The sequence below is a fragment of the Anser brachyrhynchus genome (assembly GCF_964034855.1).
Source record: "Anser brachyrhynchus genome assembly, chromosome: 3".
In the NCBI taxonomy this organism is placed as follows: Eukaryota; Metazoa; Chordata; class Aves; order Anseriformes; family Anatidae; genus Anser; species Anser brachyrhynchus.
The window spans coordinates 78094410-78118588 of NC_137696.1; the positions used below are offsets into that span (position 1 = coordinate 78094410).

At 41.1% G+C, this 24179-nt stretch overlaps 1 protein-coding gene across 12 annotated transcripts in view; it reads left to right on the forward strand.

Moving 5' to 3' along the window:
- BEND3 (BEN domain containing 3) overlaps positions 1-24179 on the forward strand; it is a 156608-nt gene that overhangs the window by 93407 nt on the left and 39022 nt on the right. For 10 of the 12 annotated variants that reach the window (XM_080586964.1, XM_080586961.1, XM_080586971.1 and 7 more), the window contains exons 5-7: positions 10698-10871; positions 13269-13400; positions 18708-18743. In XM_080586964.1, the coding sequence (XP_080443090.1) occupies positions 10698-10871; positions 13269-13400; positions 18708-18743 (342 nt within the window). Of the gene's footprint in view, positions 1-10697; positions 10872-13268; positions 13401-18707; positions 18744-24179 lie in introns of those variants that run through there. The other 2 variants (XM_080586966.1, XM_080586969.1) reach the window with 2 other exon arrangements.

Consider the following 24179-nt stretch of genomic DNA (forward strand, 5'->3'; position numbering starts at 1 on the left):
CACAGCATAGCAATGATCAGCAGTGTGTGTATGTGAATATGTATCTTAAAATCCACTGAGGTGGATTTTATTTCTAGTGATGCTTCCTCATGTGCCTAGTTTGCCTCAGAGGCCTGTATCTTAATGTTCAGTATGTGAGATGGCTTGAAGATTGCAAAAGTTATGAATACACTTGTATTTGCTGTGTATGTAGCTTGCAGCTCTGTTTTACAATTGCCGTGTTGCAGTATGAATCATAGAATCATAGCATATCCCGTGTTGGAAGGGACCCACAGGGATCATCGAGTCCAACTCCTGGCTCCACACAGGTCTACCCAAAAATTCAGACCATATGACTAAGTGCACAGTCCAAACGCTTCTTGAATTCTGGAAGGCTTGGTGCTGGGACTGCATCCCTGGGGAGCCTGTTCCAGTGTGCGACCACCCTCTCAGTGAAGAACCTCTTCCTGATGTCCAGCCTGAACCTTCCCTGCTGCAGCGTGATGCCATTCCCTCAGGTCCTATCACTGGTCACTAAAGAGAACAGATCAGCGCCTACCCCTCCACTCTCCCTCGTGAGGAAGCTGTAGACCGTGATGAGGTCCCCCCTCAGCCTCCTCTTTTCCAGGCTGAACAGGCCAAGTGATATCAGCCGCTCCTCATACGTCTTCCCCTCTAGGCCCTTCACCATCTTAGTAGCCAAGGAAAGGTTGGACCTGGTGCGCAGGGACATGGTTTAGTGGATGACATTGGTAGTAGGGTGATGGTTGGACCAGATGATCTTGGAGGTCTTTTCCAACCTTAATGTTTCTATGATTCTATGTTACACTGATGAGAGGCTAGAGCCTGAGCTGGAAAACGTCATGTGGAACAAGGTAGATAAGGCTGAAATTTGCCGTGTCCTGCAGTTTTGCCACCTAACCTAACCCATAAAAGTAGCCTAAAAGAAAGCTGGAGAGGGACTCTTATCAGGGAGTGTAGCGATGGAACAAGGAATAATGGCTTTGAACAAATGGAGGGGAGATTTAGATTAGACGTGATGTGAGGAAGAAATTCTTCACTCAGAGCAGAAAGTGCACGTGGGAATTAGGGCTGAAGATGCACCTTGCTTCTGTTCTTTTACATAAAGAATAGAATGAAATTACCTAAAAACCAGTGTTAAAAATAAACCCAGGGCACAGGATGGGAGGTGGAGGGCAGTCCCTGTGGCCAAGGGGCAGCCTTTCTCTCTGGCAAGTCAAAAGGCCTGGGGGAGCCAGCCCCCAAAAAGGGGCCCTCATTCCCCCCAGCCCTCCTCCTCCTTCCACGTGAGGGCATCTTCCAGGCCGCTCCCAACACAGCCACCTTTGGCTACGCAAGGGCCACTCCGTCACAGAGGCTTGCTGAGGTCACAGTGGCCACCACTGCCCCGAGCCCTATAAAGCAGGACCCCCGCAGCTGGCCCACCACTCGCTGAGCTTCTAGGTGCTCTGACTGCCAGCTTGTGCGGCAGGAAGAAGACCCAAAGCAGCAAGGCGAGCGGCAGCCCTTTTCGGTGTGAGGACAGCGATGCAGTCCAAGGAAGCACCGAGAATGAAGGCAGCTAACGAGAAGTGTCATGGGCAGAGAGATTGCGCCTGCGGCACAACAGACACCAGTGCCCGAGGTACCTCTGGCGCACAGTCCATGGACACTTACAGGCGGTACCACTGGTACCGCAGCAACGCGGGGAACAGGCTGTCCCCTCAGCCATCCAGCGACAGGGGGCCTGGGCCTAACCATTGGCGTAGTGGTGGTGTGGGGTGAAGGCGGGAGTGTCAGCTGGACAGCCGCGTGGAGCAGAGGCCTGCCCGTAGTCCAGAACACAGCGTGGCTGTAAACAAAGACAGCAGCATCGGACCCACAAATGGCAATCAACTGGACAGTGGCGTGGGACCTAGGGGTGGAAGTGGACGAGCCCCTGGTTCGGCACCCTGGCCTGAAAACATTCTGGACAGAAGGCATCCCGTTTGGGCAGTCCCGGGCAAGGACTGGCTTGTCCTCCTGCCAAACACTGTGGAGCCCATGGAGTCGGATCCACCAGCAGATGTGGAGGAACTGATGGAAGTGGATCCACCTCGGCCAGATCAGACCTGGGACTACCGCGGCGCGTCTTTGCTCTCTGCTATCTGAGCACAAAAACAGCGTCGCAGGAGTGCCCGGCCAGCCCCCTACTCATCGTCGCACAGGCTCCATCCCAAGCATTAGCTTGGAGCCCCCAAACACCACGGACATCCCGCGGGCTTACCTGCAAGATGTCCCGGCAATAAAGAACTCTGTTGCCAATTCTCAGGGGTTGTGTGAGTGCTTCTTTCCCATCCCCCAGCACTTGTGCCAGAGGTGGCATCCCTTCTGCACAGAGCCTCGAGGAAGAGCACAAGGGAGGACCCAGCTCCCTTCGGGCTGCTGCGCTGGGGTGACAGGAGGAGTCCGCGAGGGCCACCATGCACCTCTAACATTTGTGCAAATAGTAGACTGAGGGGTGAAAATAGGAGTGTGTAAGCAATTATAGGTGTCTAATTTCTTATCCTAGGAGTGAGTTTCTCTAGCTGAATAATTGGTAATGACAGACGTGGAGAAGGCCGAGGTACTCAACAACTTCTTTGCCTCCGTCTGCACTGGTAGACGGGCTTCCCAAGTCTTTCATTTCCCTGAACCCGCAGATGGAGGCTGGGGGATCAAAGTCCCACCCACTGTAAGTGAAGAGCAGGTTCGAGACCACCTGATGAATCTAAACAGGCACAGGTCTGTGGGACCTGATGACATGAATCCAGGGTCCAGAGGGAACTGGCTGATGTAGCTGCCAAGCCTCTCTCCATCATAGTTGAAAAGTCCTGGCAGTTGGACGATGTCAGTGGTGAGTGGAAAAAGGGAAACGTTTTGTCCCTACTCTTCAACAATTAAAACAAAGAATTGAACAAAGAGCACTACTCTTCAGCAACTAAAACCCTCAGCCTCGTCTTTTCCAGGCTGAACAGGCCAAGTGATCTCAGCCGCTCCTCATACATCTTCCATGCATATGTCTTGCACGTATGCAGCAAGGTAAATTAAGAACTCAGTCGAAGCTCTCATCTCATGGGTTACAACCACAGTAGATACCTGTATTGATGGCTGTACACCTGCCAAAACCACAGTGGGCAAGAAGAGCATCGGGCTGTGGATATGCCACCAGCTTAATCACGTCTGGGCCATGAAGAGTGTTACTTAAAACAAAGGCATATTACTTCAACCAACCTTGCTTCAGCATATCCATCTTTTGGTTGAAATCAGTTAGGTAGGGAGTAGTCACATTGGTCAGCTGAGCTCTTCCCTCTGACGAGGTGAAGACTTGTAGCAGGAGAGCAGTGATGGCACTTTTGGGAGATAGATGGGGCCATGGGCTGGCCAGGCAACCAGGCTGCAGGCAGGGGATGCTGTGCTCGGAGCTCTTGAGCACTTTGCAGTGCTCCTGCACCTCCTGTTTTTAAACCAAGAATAAGCAGAACTTCAGCCTTTGGTGGTGCTGACAAGGACTGTGCTTGTGGCTAAATGGTAAAATATCTGGCATCTTTGAAATTTTTGCAAGGAACGTTTAAAACTGTATTTCCCATATTCACACAGGCTTCTAAATACAACTAAACTCTAGATACATCAGATTTAAAAAATAGCAACTGCTTGTCTGTGGGTTGAAGTAAAACTCTACTAGTTCATCTCAGCAATGAGACTATTTTATTTTAACAATGGGTCCTGTATAAACGAGAAATGGTGTAGACTCTTTGGGCTCTTGCCATTGCTGAAGGTTTTAGTCTTCTTTTTCTTCATTTGGCAAAGTGCTGAGCTGACGGTCCTGACAGGGAATAATTATATCATCTTAGAGTAGCTAGAAAATAATTATTTTCTATTGCATTACTGAACCACTCCATGTGTAGATTGTAGGGGAAGTGTGAGATATGCTAAGCACAGCTGCATGATATTTACCCTACCCTGGCCCGCTTACAAATACAAAAGGCTTGTTTTGTTTCAGTGACTTTTTCCATCTAACACAAGATGAAAAGTACAGTACACCCTTCCTAAGAGGAGCCCAGTTAATTCAAAACACAATTAGTGTGATGGCATAGTAGGTACTGAAAATTACATTGACAGTGTCTGAAGTTTAGTCTTTATAATAGATTATATGTGGCCTGATGAGACCCAGAACAAACAACTGTGGTGTCTATTTCATTTTATTTTGATCCTGTCCTTTGAGAAATGTAGTTCCCTGTTGTATATTAGACGTATCCCTGCTGCTTTCCTCACACTGTTCTGCTGAGGCAGTGTCCCTTTCATGTGCTGAATATCTCTTTAGCAAAGATTGCAAAATGGACTAAGTCAGCTATTAGCCTTATTTGTATCTTCTGTGCCTCTTCCTTCCATCACTAACTGCAATTTGACCAAAACCAAAATCTGAACTATGTTTCCTGGAGGTAAGACAAATGCTTTAATTTACTCTGCAACTAAGTCTCAAATGTCAAGCTTGCTTTCCTTTTAGCAGTAGGGCATAGGGATGTTATGATGGCGTTTTCTTTGCTGGGAATTCTTAAAATTAGAAAAGCAGAAGGATATCTTCTCACCTTTTTTTTTTCCTTTTTTTTTAGGCAGGAAAGTTGTGCTTCATATGTTAAATATGCCTTTAATACAGTTGTTATCAAGGTTCTGATTAGCATAAAGTAGTATAATTTCTTAATTTCTTGTTTAGCACTGGGTTGTTTGAGCTTTGCTAGATGTCTATCTAGATGGTTTTATCTTTTACATTAGACAAGAATAACTCAGCAAAATTCACCTTTCTTTTCTTTTATTCTTTCTTCTATTCTTTCATTATTTTCTTTTATTTCTTTTATTTCACATTTCTTTTATGAGACCCTAAGTCCATGTTTACCCGATAGCTTATTTTCAGTTTGTTTCATTTAGATGACTCTGTAAGAAAATTGAAAGGATCCTTTGACCTGACAGGACTGACCTTATTTACTCCTGAAGATGTGTAACGGGTATAATCATTTGACAGCTCTCATTACCACTTTTCTCTCCATAAAACTACATGCAGTCCTACAGCCATCTCGTTGTAGTATGTTCTGTTCAGTCATTCTTCATTGTGTCTGCATAATGAGTCATTAAATCTGTGTAAAGTGGGGGAAAATAAAGATGAAATATTTAGCTTTTCATCTGTATTTGCCGTGAGAATCCATGCTATAAAGTGTAGGCTTCGGTTGCGAAGAGAGCTTGAAGGTTAGGGCCACCACTCATGTTTAAAGTAGCAAATAGCTGTTGTGGTTTAAGACACTGCATTAGTGGATTAAGCTAATATTCTGGCATGTAACCTGGAGCAGGAAGGGGCGATGTGATGAACCTTTGCAGCTTTGTGAGCCAAGTCCTACCTCAGAACCCAAAATTCTTTGAGTAAAGGACGATTCTGGTTCCCATCTGCCTCTCCTACATCTAGGTCTGATTTGGAAATAAAAATGTATGCCTTTAGTGAGTGCAAAGCTGTCTTATCAGGCCCTCAGTTGTGATCACAATATCTATTTTTAATAGAAAAAAACATTGCCACTGTGTCTCTGTTTCCTACTTTTAGAAGACTGAAGGCTTCCAAACTATTTGCTGTCTCACCTTCTGTCTTAATATCCCAGATCAGTTAACAAATACTAACGAATAATACTTTGAAGTCTCTATCCTTTCACATAAAGGGGAAGAGCAATATGTGGAAGCTCAAAGCAGCAGAATCGAGAGCAGAACTTGTGTGTTGGCTCTTGTGTGTCACCTGGCAGACCGTTCTTGCAGTCTCGAAGCATTACGGATTTTCATGGGAATCGGCAGTGTTCCTTTTTTTCTCACCTCCAGAGTATTCTAGCTGATGCTAGATGTGCGTTACCAAAACTCATTTTTAGTGTCAGAATGAGACTGTTATATAATACTACTTCGGATATGTTCTTCTGATGGCTAGAGGAGCTGCTACGTATTTTGGAAATTTTCAGTGTAATTGTTTGAAAATTGGGTAGAATTCGTATGTAAAACAAGTAAGGAAAAGAAATATATTAGTGGCAAGTACTCATTGTACCAAATAGAGAATTAACAGGTATTTGTTTTAGAGTAACAGAATTTTAAAAATGAAAAGAAATTTACTTTCCTGCAGAGCCATTCTTCCATGTTTGGTCACCAGTCCTGCTTTGAGGAATAATGTTTTGGGATCCTGCGTATGTTCATCAGCTGCACTGCTATGAGTCTGTCTTAGCAAATCCATTACTTACTATAAATTTTACCATAGAAGGTAAATCAATTTAATTTTGAGTAATGTAAATGACCTTTTAGCAGGGAAGCAGTCAGAGCTCTTCTTTAAAAAACATCTCTGTTACAAGACAAAAGGGAATGATAAAATACAGAATCTGAGTAAAGAGCATCTGTGAAGAGTAGGTAAACGTGTCGGGGGAGAGGGTGGGTAGAAATCATAGCTAGAAACAAGGCCAATGCTATTTGTTTACTGCTTTGTTCGTTAAATACTAAGCTTTTCCAGAGTGATTTTAAACTAACAGATGTGGATATTTTAATTTATTATGATTTTTCAATTTATTTTTTTTACTTCCTTCACAGTAAAAGTATTAGGTAGTCAGTGACATGCTTTATTGACCAATTTGCAGAATCCCTTCTTCCTCCAAAACCACTGAAGACATGTATTAACAGACCAATAAAACACGTCCTGTGATGTTCAGCAAGCAGGAATACATCTGTTTAAAGCTTACAAGAAACACGTGCAAGATGTTTTGCAGAGTCTTGCTATAGAGAGACTCATAACTGTATTGGGCTTATTTATGTAAAATGGAAATTCTTGAACTATCTAATTTAAAACCTTTAAATGCTAAAACGATTTCACAGTATTTCTCTGTATTTATGTGGATTCTTTGCCCACGGAAAATTGAACTAAAGTTTGATATATAAGTGGTTCAGACATTTCGATCATTTTGTGCAACAGCAGATGGCTTAGAAAGAGCTGCCGTGGTATTAAAATAAAGCTTCCCTTCATACAAACTATATCTGAAGTGAAAAGTCCTTTGACTTCTACTCCTTCCTGTTTTTGCAAATGATTTTGTGCGCTTCTAAGATAGAGTTTTCATTCATGTTTTCCTGAATTATGTTTTCAGCTGAACTGTGTATAAGCATCTTCTCTGGTGTGACAAATCAAACTGAGTTATTGTAAGTGCCACTTTTACACTAGGGATGCATTTTACTGTAACTACTAAAAGCTGCCCTTCCTGATGGTTATGATCACATATTTTGTCCCGTGATTTCATTTTCTGAGAGGTCTTTCTGTTTCCTGTTGCTTGGGATGATTGTTTCAGACCGGATTTAAATTATAGTAATAGCTTAACAGAAAAACCTCAACTAGCCAATTTCTTTCTCACAAAGCAGTAACTGACCTTGACGTTAATAAAAGTGGGAGCACCCTCAGCTGTTCCTAATTTCCCACTTGCAGTTACTGCTTTGAAAAATTCATTTTTAAAACACTGATTCTTGAAGTTTTCAAATTGTGAGTGATTTGTCAAAACGTGTATGCAAGAAAAGCAAAGACCTACTATTAGACCCTTGAGGACCATTTCAGTTGAGCATAACTCACACAGAAGTAGTGATTGACCAAGGTGGGTTCAAATATTTTCACCGTACTCCCATGCCAGCATTCCCCAAACTGTATCTGGACCTGGAATTGGCTGCTTTCTTTGGGAGATGCTGAGGGATTTGTCTCTTCACCCAGCTACTGCTACCCAAGCAGCAGGAGAGTTGGTTGGGATCTAGACCCATTTCTTGGGGGCAGAGCTTTTTGATGAGGTCAGCCTGTAGGCATTAGTTAATCAAATGTCTGAGCACTGTCAACTACAGCCAGAATTGATTTTGGTGAGTTTAAAAGTTTAAAAGGCTTTTACTTGGAGTGGAAGACTCACTAGGAATCTTTTGGGCTAGCTGATATCTACTGTCATCTTTATCATTGGAAATATCCCCTGCTGACTAAAAAATAAATAAAAAAATATAAAACAGTGAAAAAATTCTATAAAAATAACAAGCATCACCAGTACTTCAGTTTTCTCAGACTTTGGAATCTAGAACTAGTTTATTTTTTCCCTTAAAGTTTTAAAGTAATGTTTAGCTATTTCTTTACCTAACCTGTAAGAATGCAGTGTCCTTTTTGGACAGTGGTATAACATGAGAGTTATCTTTGGGAAAACATGGCATTTAGTTTGTCGGAAATTTCTGCTGAAGAAAGGTTGTGTCTGCTCTTGACCTCTTAACAAGCAGAAGCTTTAGAGGTATGTGGTCATAAGACTTTCTGTGATTAAAATCAGCTATATTTTGGTGTGCAAGCTCATATGCTAAAGCAGATCCATATGGACACGATTCATTTTTAGTCCTTGCTTCTTTCTGTACCCACGGATTCACAATAGCTATGTTTTTAAGACTAATACTGTATCTTATAATGTCTCAATTTTTTGTAATTTTTTGAAGCTAGATGTCTGTTTTAGATGCTTGAAGCTTACATGATGCTCATGGAGCAGACAGTAGCTTGTTATGCCATCACTTTCAATCATGTGATGAAATTTCAACTTGTTTAAAAAGGATATATTTTTGTAATATATCATGGAATTAATTTCGTTGTGTACATCTAGTTTGAATGACTGTTTAAGCTGCTTCAGTTCCTGCAGTTGATATTTGATAATGTCTGCGTTTCAGTTACTGTTCAAAGGTTCAGGAAGGCTAAAATTTTCAAGTTGAAGGTGTTCGGAAAGCCTTTCAACTTAATAAATTATGTCAGGATACCTTTCTAGAGCATTTTTGTCTTGGCTGGATTTAAAACAAGTAATTATAAAAATCACTGCCAATTTCTAGTATCATCCAGAAAATTTTAGTAAATTCTGTTTTTTTCTAAGAGCAGATTGGTTGTTAAGGAAAAGATTATGTTGCGTCTTCCAAGAGCTCCTGATTTTAAATTTAAAATAAATTGATCTATATCTAAGTGGAAAAAAAAGCAGCTCAATACATAGGAAACTACTTGAATTAAATGCTCATTTTGACATTTTGCCAGTCATGGGAATTTGTACATGCTCTGGGCTGAGTTAAGATATTAAAACAAAAATACTACAGTAAAATGAAACACGAGGAAAGTTCGGGCTTGACTTTGTAAGTTATCACATGCATAATAGCAAACATGTGGTTTCTCTGTTCTTCCCCTTCCTTGTATAAGTTAATAGTGTGTCTGAAAGCAACGGCATTTTGATACAGCACTGTGTTACTTGGCATTGCAGAATCCTCCTACTTTTTTCCATTAGTCTCAGATTATCCTCTCCCTTGTAACGCAGCACTTCTGGGTGATACCCATAAGGGAGGAAAATTAGACCTGTGCGGATGGATTCTATTTCATTTGTTACCAATTTCACGACAGATAATACCTTGTGAGAAAATTATAGGGTCACACAAAATTACTACTTACTCATTTCTGAGTAATTTAATTGACATCACGTTGAAGGAAAAGACTTGTTATATTGGAAGATTTTAAATTACTCTTTAAGAAAATGCTTTGTCTTAGTGTATGCTATAGATTTGACTGAACTGAGAAGTTACCATTTTTTTAAGATATAAATGCTTGAATTTTTTTCTGTAGTTTCTCATTACCGATTTTAGTTTTTTCTAAGCAAAACAGTCTGGTCTGGTCTTTTTTTCTCTCTTTTTTCCCCCCTCCTTTCTTTAGAGAATACCTACAGGTGTGACAGTAGCGTGGGTATGTGGGAAAGATTTCAAGTCGTTTCTAGCTTTAAAGACACTTTAGTAAAATAGTAAAATGTTGATACAATTGGATTTGGGTTTGGGGGAAGAAACCTGGGTTCATGTTAACTAACACACATTTCCATTTTGTGGAAAGCAATTCAAATTAATTTTTTGGATGCAGAGGATTTTCAGAAATGTTAAGCGTCTTTGACATGCCAGTCAAGGTGATAAAGTTCACTAGAGGCATCACTGAGATCTCAATCAGTCCTTTGGGAAAATGAATACTTGACATTTCTAAAGCAGGACTGTATTTATTTATTTTTAAATACTTTCAGTCTTTCCTCATCCTTAATACGGGAGGGAAGAGATACGAATCCTCTATCACTGCCATTCATCTTTCCAATGAAGTTCTATAAGCATTTTTTATTCCTTTTGTGATTCATCTTATTTTTTTTTAACTGCAAGGAAGAAATTACAGTGACCTCTCAAATGGCATCCCCTGTTCGTTGGGGTTGCTGATTCTTGATTACTGGCAAGGGGCTGAAATGCAGATCTACTTTGCTTTTTTCTTTTCTTTTTTTCTTTTCCTTCTTTTTTTCCGCCCATTACCTCCAGAGCAACCTAATTGACTGTTAATGTTCAAGGTATCGATACAGTCATTAAGAAAAGGATTTATGTGGAGTATATTGATAGCTCCACATATTTTGTGGGTTGTTCTTTTTGAGCAGAAAACTAAGAATTTGTTTGCTGGCATATTTATTCTTTCATATTTTTTTTTCTCTCCCCATCCCCAAAAGAGTGCCCTTCTCTTTGGCACCTTGGCACCCAGAGTTTTGTTATTCCCCATGTGTGGTGTTATCCTGTGCCACGCTGTTGACTTCCACAAGCTGACACAGTTGCAGTTTTGGTGTTTTCATTTTTCACCTTCCTTTCATTTGCAGGAGAACTGTCTTACAGATGACATCGGAATATCTACGTGGAAGGAGCAGGTTTTCCTGTCACATAGTGCCTTGCTGGCAAAGAGCTGCCAGGCTGCAATGGAACTAGCAAAGCACAGCGCTGAGATTCAGGACATGGCATTTCAGTATGGAAAGCACATGTCTATGAGTCATAAGGTACACCTTTTTCTTTCATTCTGGGATCTTAAAAACGGAAAGACTTGTAAGATGTGTTGCTCCTGAGCTCTGTTCTGTAATAGCATTATGCCGGAGACCTTTGCCAGTAGGTCAGTGGTGTTGAGAGTTGTGGCTGCTGCCTGGTATGAATATGTTTGCAGAAACTGCTGGTATGAACAGTGCTTATGAACTGGCACAGTCACACTTCTAGCAATGTGGCTTGTTTCATTCAAGGCCCTGTTAAAGTCCCTCTAGTTCATCTGTCTTGTAGCAGCTTAAAACTTTGTCTTCTCTGCTCCTGTGATCTTCCTCAAACCACTATCCCGCTAATAGGAGCTGCATAAGGATGCAGATGTTGGGTTTCAGCTGCCACCATACAGGGTTTTGTACCTGTAAGTCTGCCTGCCTGCAGCAGCACATGAGGCTGAGGCAGGAGCTGCAGTGGCTGAAGGATACTTGTGTTCCCTTCTGACTAAACTGCTGTGGAGGCAACTTCAAGGAGGGGGTAGGTGATGGACAAGGAGGGAGGTAACTAGATGAGGACAGTAGCAGCCTAAACCTAAAGAAGAGCAGGCCGAGGGGAGGCCTCATGGCGGCCTGCAGCTCCCTCACGAGGGGAGCGGAGGGGCAGGCGCTGAGCTCTGCTCTCTGGGGACAGCGACAGGACCCGAGGGAACGGCATGGAGCTGGGACAGGGGAGGGTCAGGCTGGGGGTTAGGGAAAGGTTCTGCACCCAGAGGGTGGTCGGGCACTGGGACAGGCTCCCCAGGGCAGTGGTCATGGCACTGAGCCTCAGGCATAGTCTGATTTTTGGGTGGTCCTGCGTGGAGCCAGGAGTTGGACTTAGTGATCCAGTGAGCAGAAGGCTCTGTGTGAGGAGACCTCATTGCGGCCTTCCAGTACTTGAAGGGAGCGTATAAACAGGAGGGGAAACGCCTGTTTACATGTGTTGATATGATAGGACAAGGGGGAATGGTTTTAAACCTAAGACAGGGGAGATTTGGGTTAGATATTAGGAGGAAGTTTTTCACTCAGAGGGTGGTGAGGCACTGGCACAGGCTGCCCAGAGAGGTTGTGGCTGCCCCATCCCTGGAGGCATTCAAGGCCAGGCTGGATGCGGCTCTGGGCAGCCTGCTCTAGTGGTTGGCAACCCTTCCCAGAGCAGGGGGGTTGAAACTAGATGATCTTTAAGGTCCTTTTCAACCCAGGCCATTCTATGATTCTGCGATCCTTGTGGGTCCCTTCCTGCTGGGGATATTCTCTGATTCTAAACCTCCGCAGCAGTAGGTTTTCCCAGAGAGGGCCTCTGACCTCCCTCATGCAGAGGTGAGACAGTGACTGGAAAATGGCTGTGCATGCTTAATTTTCCTTCCAGCACTGTCTTGAAGGTCACAGGCCTTGCACAGAGGTGTATCTGTGTTGGCATTTCAGCTCAGTCAGGAGTGCCCCACTTAGTGCACTTTTGTTTGAGTATCTCAGTGTCTTCTCTGTAAGCTGGGTTTTCTTCACTGGAGACTGGACTGAAAGGTGTTTTCCAGCAGTTGGAAGTCTTTCAGTCTACAGCTAGAGCTAGTCTAAAGCAAAACACAGTGTAGAAACTCAGGTCCTCAGTACTCTTGTTTTGCCCTACAGATCCACTCCTTCGGTATTGCACTACTTGCAAATACAGATGTAGGCTGAGATGGGCAAGCAGACCTCCCATCCACTTCTGCTCAGTTGATTTAGACAGTTTCTAGTTCCTCCAGGAAAACAAAGTGGTTTCTAAAGCACAACTTTGCTGCCACAAAAGTACCACTGTATGCTATTACGAGGTACAACTCTGTGAATAAACTGCTTCTAGTGCAGACTGTAGCCATAATATTTTGCGCATGCTTTAATATTAATACTTTCACTATTGACTAATATAATTGTATATAAGGGATCACATGATTTTCATAGAAAGCTGCTAGCTGTGTAACATTTCCTTTGTCAGAAAGCAGTTCATACTGCATCAACTTCCTCAGGTACTGAAAAGTAGAATGTGTTACCTTCACAGATGAAAAAATGATCTTCTTTCCACCAAAGACTAGATCATTCTTTCCTTTATGTTTTTTCCACTTCCTTCCACCTAACAGTTCCCTACCTGGCTGTCCCACCACTTGCCCAGCTCTGCAAGCTGGCCTTCACATATTTCTTTGGAGGTACTCTACATACTTACCTTCACCACAGCTTTCTGCCACTGCAGTGCTTCTCCCTCTTCCTCTCCCTCCCCCAAACTTGAAGTGCAACTAAAAGACAAGTGTCAAAGCAGAAAATGGCAAGTAGGTATAGAATCGGGATATGGACTTCGAATTGGTGGAGGGATGTAAAAGTGTAGGCTGTTTCTGGAAACACAAGAAAGATGTTCTTCTCTTTCAGCTACATTCGGACCTTCAGCCATTTGTTAAAGAAAGTTCTAGTGACATCATGGCCTTCAGTTTGAACTGTGCTCCTGCAGTCCTTCATCAGGAATTCCTTGGAAGGGATGCATGGATTAAACAAATCAGAGAGGTAAATTAAAACGTTCTTTAGAATTTCATAGTTCTGCCATTTGTATCTCATTTCATTGCCTATGCTCTCAGTCTGTAGAGAAACCCAGAAACTGACAACAGACAAGACAATACAAAGGTTATTTCTGCTCTCTAACACTTCTCTTTCATGCTTTTGGGAGGGTAAAATCAAAGGAGCTGATAAATGAGCTCCGTTAAACTTCTGTGTGTCAGTGTAACAAGCGCATTCATTTGCATGGAGCGTATGTCTGTTGCTCTCTACTTCTGCAAAGTCCCATGTCTTAGCTTAAAGCTACTTTCACTGTCAGTGTAATGCAAAGAACTTTGTATTACGGTGGCCATAAGGTAGGTACACATTTCCTTCTGCCACCTTTGCTCTGGGAACAGTAATTTTCGATAGGGGGAGAAGACCTGGGGGGTTCAGCTTCATGACCACTACAAATTATTTGTGAGATATAGCTGGCTGATGTCCTTAGTCTCATTTCTTTTATTTCAGCTGTCATTTTCTCTAATACTTAAAAGAGGAAGGGCATAAGTGTGTATCTGTTTTACATAACTATGTAGCACTGTGGGTTCAGGTCTATGAATAGCTTCCTGGGTGTAGAAATAAAACTCGATAACTGAACAAGAGAGCAGGGAGAGAAAGGGGGGAAGACACAAAAAAAATGGCCAAAATTAAGCATGCTGTTGTGTTTCTGCATCAATCAGACATGTTTTGCCTGCCTAAACAGCTGTGATGTGTACTGTGGAAATTCCTGCTGTTGTTACACAGATTCTTCAGTAGAAAGTTTGCTGTCTTTGATAATAAGCTAGTTCTGTGCAAACGTATTTTTTTCAAGATGTGCTTGCTGATGGCTCCTTTCCTTCCTGGTTTGAAAGCAGAACTCTGCATCGCAGGGTGTGAAGTTTGAGCTTCTGCTAGTTCTGCGTTTACGATGGCCAGGTTGCAGCCTGCCTTCACATACCGCAAGCAAGAGGCGCAGTCTCTTCAGCAGTGAAATTTTGGGACTTACGTGCAGCATCTACAGCCTTGCAGGGGTGCAGTGTGTGTGTGTGTATGAATCATGAACCAAAATGAACTTTTTGTCATTTTGAAATTAGGGGAATTAAGGCCTGATAGTTTATAGCGTATGAAGAGAAATTTTGGAATTCTACCGTCTCAACACAAGGCTCATGTGTGAGTTGAATGTAAATGGATTTGGATGATTGCAGTTGGAGAATAATGGTATTACCACAGCACACTTCATAAAAGCTTTGAAACCATTTCCCATCTGCAGAATCTAGAGGAGGTTGCAGGATTCCAGGAGTGCCGTCTGTCTGCTTGCTAATTCTCATACCAAAAATGGGCATTGTAGAAACAATGAAGCAGTTCTTGCTGAAGGAAAAAAAAATAAAAGAAATGACATGCTCTACACAGAAGTATCTGCTAACTGCTACTTTAGCTAAATACAAAGTGGAACGTCTAGTCCAGGAGCCTTTCTTGGCTTCTAATGATTTAGAAGGGAAAATTACTTTTCATTAACTACCAGCTCTTTGAGATATCATCCGCAGTCACATTCACTCTGTGACATTCAAGACAGGCCAAGCACTCAAACCAGAGGCTTTGTCATGTTGGCAGATAACACCGTGCTCATAAGCCACCCTCTTCTGCAGTGTCATTGGTGTGGTATAAATAGGCAAAGCGTGCACAATATACTCTGTCCCTGTCAGACAGATATTTTTCTAGTAGCTGAGTTGTGACTAGGCATATGGAAATCACATTATGAACCTGTAGTTACTGTTAAGTAATTTGGCTTTCTCCTTTGAATTGTTTCTCTGTACGAACATTCATATGACGGGTTCAAGGTAGCACCTTCTCATGGTAGCTTCCTCCTCCAGCAGGAAGGTCTTAGAGTTCAGGAAAGAGGACAGAGAGCTGTATTGTACCTGGTAGCCTCTGCAGTGCATACTGCTCAGAAAGCTTGTCTCCAGGACTCAGTGCCTTCATAAATGTCTTCATCAAGGATGCCTGCACTGCTGTGGAGCGCCCAGGACTTGTGTGGTTGTTTCACCACAGTTCCCTTACCAGAGGTCCAGATACAGGTGCTGCTGCCATGGTAGCTTTTGAATGGAGGCAGCTGTATGCATCTTTCTGCTGCTGAGCTGGAGACCTTTTAAAAGCCCGCTTGTCACTTGATTTGGAAAGAGCAGAACGTGCCAGATACCCAGGTGTGGAAGGCTACATCAACGCTGAATATTTGTGTTTTGAGAAGATTAGCTTCTGATTTGGGTGGAATTCAGAGACTAACTTAAAAGGGACCTGGGATGTGTACAGAGGGAAGCCTTGTCATAGGAGGGGGAAAAAAACAAAAAAAGCGTGGGTGTGCATATATGTGTGCACATGCACAAAGACATCTGCATGAATGAATGATCATCCGTAAAGACCAGAATCTCTCCTGTTCTTACTGAGTTCACCACCAAAATCCTCCCCCTTTTTGCATTTAAAACTAAAAAGCTTAATGAGCTGTTTGGTCAGGTGTCTATTTTAAAAGGAACACGGGTTGGAGTAGAGTCCTGAAATGAACATTAAAAAAAAAAAAAAAAATCCAATCCTAGATGGTTCCTAGGAAATACTGCTGTAGACAAAGAAATGCTCATCTTCAGATAAACTAATAAAATAGTTGCTGAATGCAGTCCCACTGAGCTTTTGGATAGCCTTGTAATCTTAAAATTTAGTGGATAACCCAGGACTACACGAAGGAGGATATCCTAGAGGTCAGAAAACAGAAGAGTTGGCCACTTATAGCCACATACGGATCTCTCTCACTAGTCAAGTACAAAAATTCTCCACCTTCTACAGGCATCCAACATCTAAGCAATGAGGTGTAAAAGATGAAAGTTTTAGTGAAGAAATTAAGTAAAATCCCTCAGATATAGAACCTGTCTTAGCCCACAGCATTTGAAATTGAAAAAGGGAATAACTCAGAAGCTAGAACCATCTCCTCTAGGCCTGGGTAATCCTTGAACCTTTCCACATATCTTTCTGAGCCTTCTCAGAAGAAGCAGGACTGGAAGAAAAGCATTTATTAAACGCCTCATCAAGCATTCCTGAAGTACAGGTTTTAAGAACGTGTGTTAGAGGGGCCATTCCATCTGAGAAAGAAAAAATCCTGGAAAACAGTAGTCCCAAAAACCTGCTCCAAAAGCATTGTCTTAAACCGTCTGCTTATTTGATGCATTTTGAGTCATTTCATGGGGGATTCAGGGATCTTTCTTCCTGGCAAGGTGAGCTGATTTCACTCCACCTCATTATTCATGAAGAATGTCATGATGTTATTGTCCTTCACTGCTGGCACATGGTGATCTTTGGTATTCAGGAGGAAGGCTAAGCTGAATTGGCTGCTCGTATCTCCAGTATGTTGGTAAGCAGATGCTTTTCTTTGAGGGCCCGGAGTGCCAACAACTCTGAAACTGACCTCCCCAGCCAAGCAGTGAGACCTAGAAAGCTGTGCAAGTTTGACAAGAGGGCATACCTTTTGCAAGCCAGGCTTGATACATTTGAGGAAGCTAAACAATGTGCAGAAATCTGATGTAAAAGGAAAAAGTCTGTGTGTCAGAAATCAGGGTCAGTAAAAGTAAAAGATCAAGCTTCTATGAGGGCAAAAGAAAGAAAATGGCAAATGTGCCATTGTAGTAAAGAAGGCTTAAGAAAGATGAGTTAAGGGTGCTGCTTGGAGAATTGCAACTGCCGTTGAATGTTTGAGAGGAGCAGAGCATAAGAAAATATTGCTGTTTGTAACGTCATATGTGCAGGAGGAGGCATGCCAAGCACACCTTTTCTGGTATTGCTAAGACTGAAAAGCATCTTCCTCAAACGTGCTGGCAAATTCTCCACTGCAGTGTCAATCTCTATGTAGGCAATCATTTGTTAGAGAACATTTCTGGTATGTTCTGATACACAGTGTCACTACGAGAGAGGTTTTGAAGAAGCTGTAATATCCAGCCAGTATGAGTAAAAGTTGACAAATCAGAGGGATGGGAATACACAAACAAGAAAGTGGTTATTGGCAGTGGTTGTACTAGTCCTGAATGTTATCAGGCTGTTCTCTTAATATGCGCTCCAGAAAAGCTGAATTCTTACTAAGGAGAACCGTAAGGAGAGTAATAAAGAGTTTTTGTGGACCAGTCCCCTTTCTCCTTCAGTGAAATCACTTTTGTTTTTCACTGTTTTCCTTCCTGTTCTGGTTGCTTGGTTTCTCATCAGTTCTTTTCTCTATTTTGTTTTTCCTCCCTACAAAAATTAATTCATTTTCCAAATCTGTGCCAGCTTGGCAACATCTCCTCAAAGCTGTGCTTGCCACACAGTGTTCCTCTTCAGTGCAGGCCTCAGCTCTTCTCCTTAGGCCAGTTGGCCTGCTCTTCTTGGCTCTTCTCCTAGGTCTCCAGAAAGGACCGCTACCTTTCCAGGTCCTTATTTGCATCCTTCCAGAAGAGGTGAGGTTTGTGGGCTTCTCTTGTGGAGGCTAGAGGGAAAGAAACAGTAGTGATTTATTTCTCAGTGCGCCTGAAAAGAAAAGAACTGGAGTTGAACAAGGAGATAATCATACAGCCGGATTTGACCGAAGGGAAGGGCTTCAATTTGGCCAAGCAGCAACGCTCTGTCTCCAACATTAAGTATCACTAAGTGAGAAAGACAGAGACATCTTCTTTTCTATATCACTCAGTGACAAAATTGAAGAATTTGGATAATGTGCTTTTCTGCATCTGGGCAAGAAGGACCTTAAATGTATTCGTGCTTCTTTCTAAATGTGTTAGCAGATAAATACAATCATAAACCAAAAGCATAATTAGTATATCTAACGTCGGTCTAATAGTTCTGACACGGTCCTGACATACTCTTTGAGAGGATCAACTTTAGACTTGTTATTAATTGCGTGCAAATTGCTATGAGCATAGAAGTGTTCTCTTTTAAGAAGTTCAATCTTGTTATTGATGATATAAATTATAGTTTATTTCAGAAATTCATGGGAGAGATTAATTAGTGCAAGCAGCAAGATTTCTTAAGACCAAAACATTTTGGATTCAACAAATGTTTAACAACAACGTGTCATAAAAAATTACAGTGAGCATTTGCAGCTCTCGTCTGAAAACAGAACTATGTTGGACAAGCTGATAACACCTTTGCTTGAATTTTGGGTTTTTCTGCATCAGGTTCCTAAAGAAAGTCAGTTATGTTTAAAGTAGTAGGTCTTTTAATAGCATCCTTTATTCTCACAACTCTAGTTTGCAATAGGTAATAACATATATATATATTCTCTTTCTCTTTAAGGCACAAGGAAAAGGAAATATAATGGACTACAAGAAGGTCAGTGAATTACATTTAATTCTACTTTTTATTTTTAAAGTTTTCTGTAACATTTTCAAGATTATTTTTGACAGTCAAGAGAAACTTCCTTATTAAAGTCAAGTTACAATTTGTGTATGTGGAGGGAGAGAGAATGGCTTCTGCTATTTCTTGATTTAAGAAGCAAGTAATAGTCAGCTACCCTGTAAGTATCAAACACAGTAATTTAATAATAATTTTTGCAGTTATTTATTCCACTCCCCAAATTTAGTTTTGAAACCAGGTTTGTAGTGGCTTTTGCTGTCTTTTTCTGCAGTCATTTGCAGGTTAGCTTCCATCAGTGATCTCTACTTGTTGATAGAGTACGTTGTTACTTTATCTCACCCTAATACTATGCTATCTATTATAAAATACACACATCTACACGCATTTGATAGTAACTTGTGTTTCTGTCAGTGCCCATTGCAGCTTTTAGCTCAGTCACCACTGTATTTGCTCCTGGGACGGCCCTATAGTAAAGGCTGACCTGAACTAAGTAGCTTATCAGCTGAAAGTACCTGGGGCACCATAAGCTCTTAGAGAAGTGCAGGAGGTGGCTGGGAGGGTTCTGGTTCAGTGCTGGAGAACTGCTTACCTGTGGTGGAGGCAGAAGATGAGGTTGTGTCCCCAGGTCACTTGCTGAGCATGAGGCTGAGTTGTTTGAAGTCTTAAGTAGATCATGAGGGTCCAGTTATTTATCTCCAGCATCAATGAGAAATAATAGACAAACTATTGTGCACAGAGGATTGAGAATTGCCTCTTGAAGTGGAGCCTAAAGAACTTTACAGCTATGACTGTGCTGCTGATATGGAAAGCTAACACATACAAGTCAGACTTCTATTGTAATTGTTCTGTACTTAGAGAATTTGGATTATCATCTTTCATTCTTGTTTGAACACAAAAAGGGTCTCAGCCTTAGCTTGCTGTTTAAAACCATTGTCCTTTTTTTTTTTTTTTGACAATAGAAAAGCTGATAAAACTTTTACTTTCTAAATGACCATCGTAATTCTGTGAATGTTCAGGCAAGGCTACTTGCTTTTGTAAATCTAGAATGGATTTGTTCCTTTTAATTGTTACAGTTGTGACATGCTCAATGTCATTTCCGTAGTTTAAAAAAAGGGGGAGGAAACTGCTTCTAAAATTGCTTTACTGAATTATTTATGTCATTGTATTCTGCATTTTGACTTGAATGATTTTGTATTTTGGATTGTTCAGATGAAATTGAAAAACCTACAGTGTGACTAGGCAACTTGGACACTTCAATAAAAGGAAAGGGAGGGAAAAAAAAACCTTCCTCGAGTTTTTTTTATTTCATGTAAACGACTTCAGTCAGGAAGCACATGATTTCAGTACTCAGGGTGATAATCTTTTACATAAGCCACAGATATTACGAGTTTAGTAATGATAGTGAAAAATTCTCCATCCTTTTTTGAGCTCAAACATAATCGACTTTGTTTTTTTTGTAGAAGTCTGTTTCAAAACTGTGGTGTCACATCCCTCTCTTCTGTGTTTCTTCATTTAAAATCAAAGTGGTCGTTAGTTGCATCCATGCTCAATGAGCCCAGTAACCTGTGGCTCACCCCAGCACAGCAGCTCGGCCAGTGCATGCACACAGCCAATTAGAAGGCGTACTGTGCAGGACAAATGAGTATTTCTTTTCTGCCCTTTGCTCTGATGTCTTTATTTCTATATCACCAGAGTCAGTGTTTTGCACATTTGCTCTGTCTTTTCAAGCATCAAGGACCGCTCTCATCTTTCTATTTAGTTGCTAGAACTACTTGAACATACCTAATCAAATTTGGGGGCTTGCTTCTCTTTGACTCTTAAAAATATCTCTAATGTTGTGAAAGCGAACGCCACCAAAACTAAAGCTTCTGAAAAACTGTATTTCTGTTCTCTTTATTTTTATTATGAACTTATTATTCAGCATGCCGTTTGCATAAGATAAAAGTGCTGTTCCTTTATTAGAGTTCATAAATATATGTATATAAAAACTGCTAGCTGTTTTGTCTGCTTAGGAATATTTCACTGTATTCACCACAGCTTTCAATTAAAATAATGAATGAAGGTAAAATTTAGAAATGGAGATTTACCCAAAGTGTCTGCTTGAAAGGCAAAGGTCTTACTTTATTTCCATTTTGAGACTGCTCAAGAACTTTGGAATTGTTCGCTTGATGCAAGTTATATTAAAATGGCATCCCTGAGTTTTTCCAGTGACAAAAAAAAAAAAAAAAGATCTAGATAGTGCTAGTAAATTTAGTGAGGGCTCTGAGATAAATATAGATGTGAAGTACTTTTCATTAATTTAGTTGGACCTGAGACTGTCATGTCAATAAGGTCACTATATTCTGCAAAATTGCTAGTACTTTTTTTTCCCCAGCATATCAATCTTTTTATCAGAAGGACTTTGATATCGCAAAGGCACTTATTTTCTCACATTAGTATCTGAATGTTGCACTCTGATTTTTTTCTACACCATCACACCACATCCAGACAAATTATTGATCCATCATTGTGTTGTTTGAAAGTCTCTTACAGAGATGAAGTAGTTTCAGATCTGTTTTAGTGGTGTTTCTCAGATAACAAAAGAGAAAGTACCAACGTATGGCAGAGACAGAGCTCATGAATGTCACTGAAAGCAGCAGCAACTTTCCTGTCATCCAAATCTGTATGCCAAATTTTAGCAAAAATCTCAGACTTCTTAAAATCAAAAAGCTTTAATCCATTTTACAATTTCTTTGCCATGCCAGATAAGCTGTGTAATTCTGCAACAACAAATTGAGATCCTCAACGGATTACTTACTATTTTATAATATTGATTAAAAGCCCTCCACTGAAATCAAGGCCTTAATGGTGGCCTTAAGGCATTGTACAGACTTGTTAAGTGACAATAACACAGGCACAACCAGTACCAGGAATGAATAATTCTTATTTTCTGGCCAAGGCTCTAGAATAATTATAAGATAAGGCTGAAGTATGTGGAGTCCTCTGTTTTGCAGCCAGATAGCTTACTGCAGGAAGAATTTGTTGTTTTTCTTAATGCAGGATTCATAAAAGATAAGTCAAATGAAAGGGGACATAGCAAAACTGCTTTTTAATGTAGCCCTGCTCACTTGCTGTGCTGTAGAGTCCTTTCATCCAAACTGGCATGGGAAATACGGTACCTCAGCAGTGCTGTAGCATACTTCGTTGGTTTGTCCATGAAGCACCAGGCACGATGCTAACACGGAGCAGGTTTTGTACTGTACTGGCAGTAACATGAGTCAAGGAGCAGTAGATCCAGCCATCCGTACGCTGCATGGCACTAATGCCTTGACTTCACATACAGTGGGAAAGAGCTAGAGAAGAAAAATGGGAAAGGTCACATCTGGAAACAAGGAGGTGTCTCAGTGGCAGCTAATCATGCTTATCATGCAGCTAATAAATAACAGTAACCCAGTGCCATCCAGTTGCATTAGCAAGAGTGTGATTCCCCCTCCCCAGCTCGCAGCTGACGGCCACGGCTAGTGCATTCATCCTGCTGGGGTGCTGTCAGCACAGCACTCTTACCGGCCTGTGGCATAAACGACAGCAGTCCCACGGTTCTCTTTAATTAAAGGGCACAGTGTCATCGTGAGATGTGTCATGGGACTAAAGGCAATAGACTATTTACTCTCTTCCTCCTGAAATGTAGCTAAGAGTTAAATACAGAGGATTAGTGTTTGTAGATGCTTATGACCTCTGATAGCTTTCTGTTAAAATTTGCCTGGTTTGTCTCAGAGTGGCCATTGCCATTAGTTCCTTCTGTTCTGTACATTAAAACAATAGTGAATATAGGTTCTTTCCATGTGGTAGTGATATTACACAGAAAAGAGCATTCAGGAGAAGCAGTTTACTCCATTGCTGGAGTATCTCAAAGTGGATGATCATCTTATTAGATGGAGGATGCTGTTATGCTGTTAAATCTGGGTAGGTTTAGGGTTTTTTGTTTTCCAAGAAAGCCTGTTGGTTACTATTTTTTTTGTTTATATTTTGAAATTAGACCTTGGCTAAACTGTAGTCAAAGGTAATAGTTAACCAAATTCCTAAGGTGTACATCCAGTACCAAAAATCAGTTGCATTGTTGTTTTTAATCAATGGGTATTTTCTATGGCTTCTTTGGGGTGAGACTACAACACAACTTTTGTTTCGTTAAAGCAAACAACTATCACATCTTTTAGCATAAATATCAAGTTAATTGCTTGTGTGTGCTAAGATGACAATTAATAATGGCTACTTGTGTTACTGAGATTGGAGAAAGTCATGCTTTTTGGCCCGTCATATACCTATTGTTTAGATTTGAAAGCTAATAAGCCTCGTCAAGTTCATTGTGAAAGGCCTGGAAAGGCATAAGGAGGAGGAGTGTTTTCTAAAAAGTTAAAAGGTCTGTACAATCAATCAGCGGCTCAGGATGACTTGTAATTTTTTGGCAAAATGTATTACCGTGACTGCGTAACAGCTGGGGTAGCAGTGCTCCCTGTAAGTAGGCCATCTTTCCTGTACTGTTGGGGGTGGTTCGTTCCAGATTTGGTCTTTTTCTAGAAGGGGATTTTTTTTAGTTTGAAGTAAAAAGGTAATTCAGCTGTTTGTCAGTTGAGTAAGGAAAATAAATCATATTCTATTAATAGAAGTTTCTGTAGGCTGTTATGCCCATAAAAGACGCATTTCTTTACCTTTTATGTTCAAAAAAAATCTAAGAAAATATTGGATAAATGCATTTACTGCCCCGATTTCAAGTGGCATATTATTCTGCATATAACCAACAAAGATTAAAAAAAGAAAGTATTTTATGACATTCTGAAGTGATGCACTTAAATGATTGCCAAGCCCACACTGAGAAGGAAGAGCCTAAACCCGTGTCCAGCCACAAAAACTGCAAGCGAATGCTGAGACATTCCAAGGTACTGCAGAAACAAAGGAAAAATTTGAAAAGGTTCGTCTGCCAACTATAAAACGTGCCTGTGCTGATTCAAGGTAACATTTCAGCAGTCTAATACAGGGTTCTTTTTGAGCATGGTGTTCCCACAAAGGAGAAAACAAATTTAGAAAAACTAGCGCAGAGCACTGTAAACACAACGCACGTCAATCACTCAGACACAGACCAATTTAAATTCTATATTATAAGGGTTTTTCTTATTTTGGTGAGTACTGTACATTTCAGAAATTTAGAATAGTTTAGCTCACTTCAAGATCAAAGAGAACGCGTGATGTTTGAAGATTTCAGTATATAAGAAATTAAGCTGTTTAGGGTCATTCTTGTGAAGCAAAAAATACATTTTTCTGAAGTCACTTGCTGATATCTTGTCACTAAAATAATTAATGCTAAGTTTGATCATTAAAAAAAGAGAATGTTCTTATTCTCCCTTTGCACAGAAAATCTAGTACAGCCAAAATATTTAC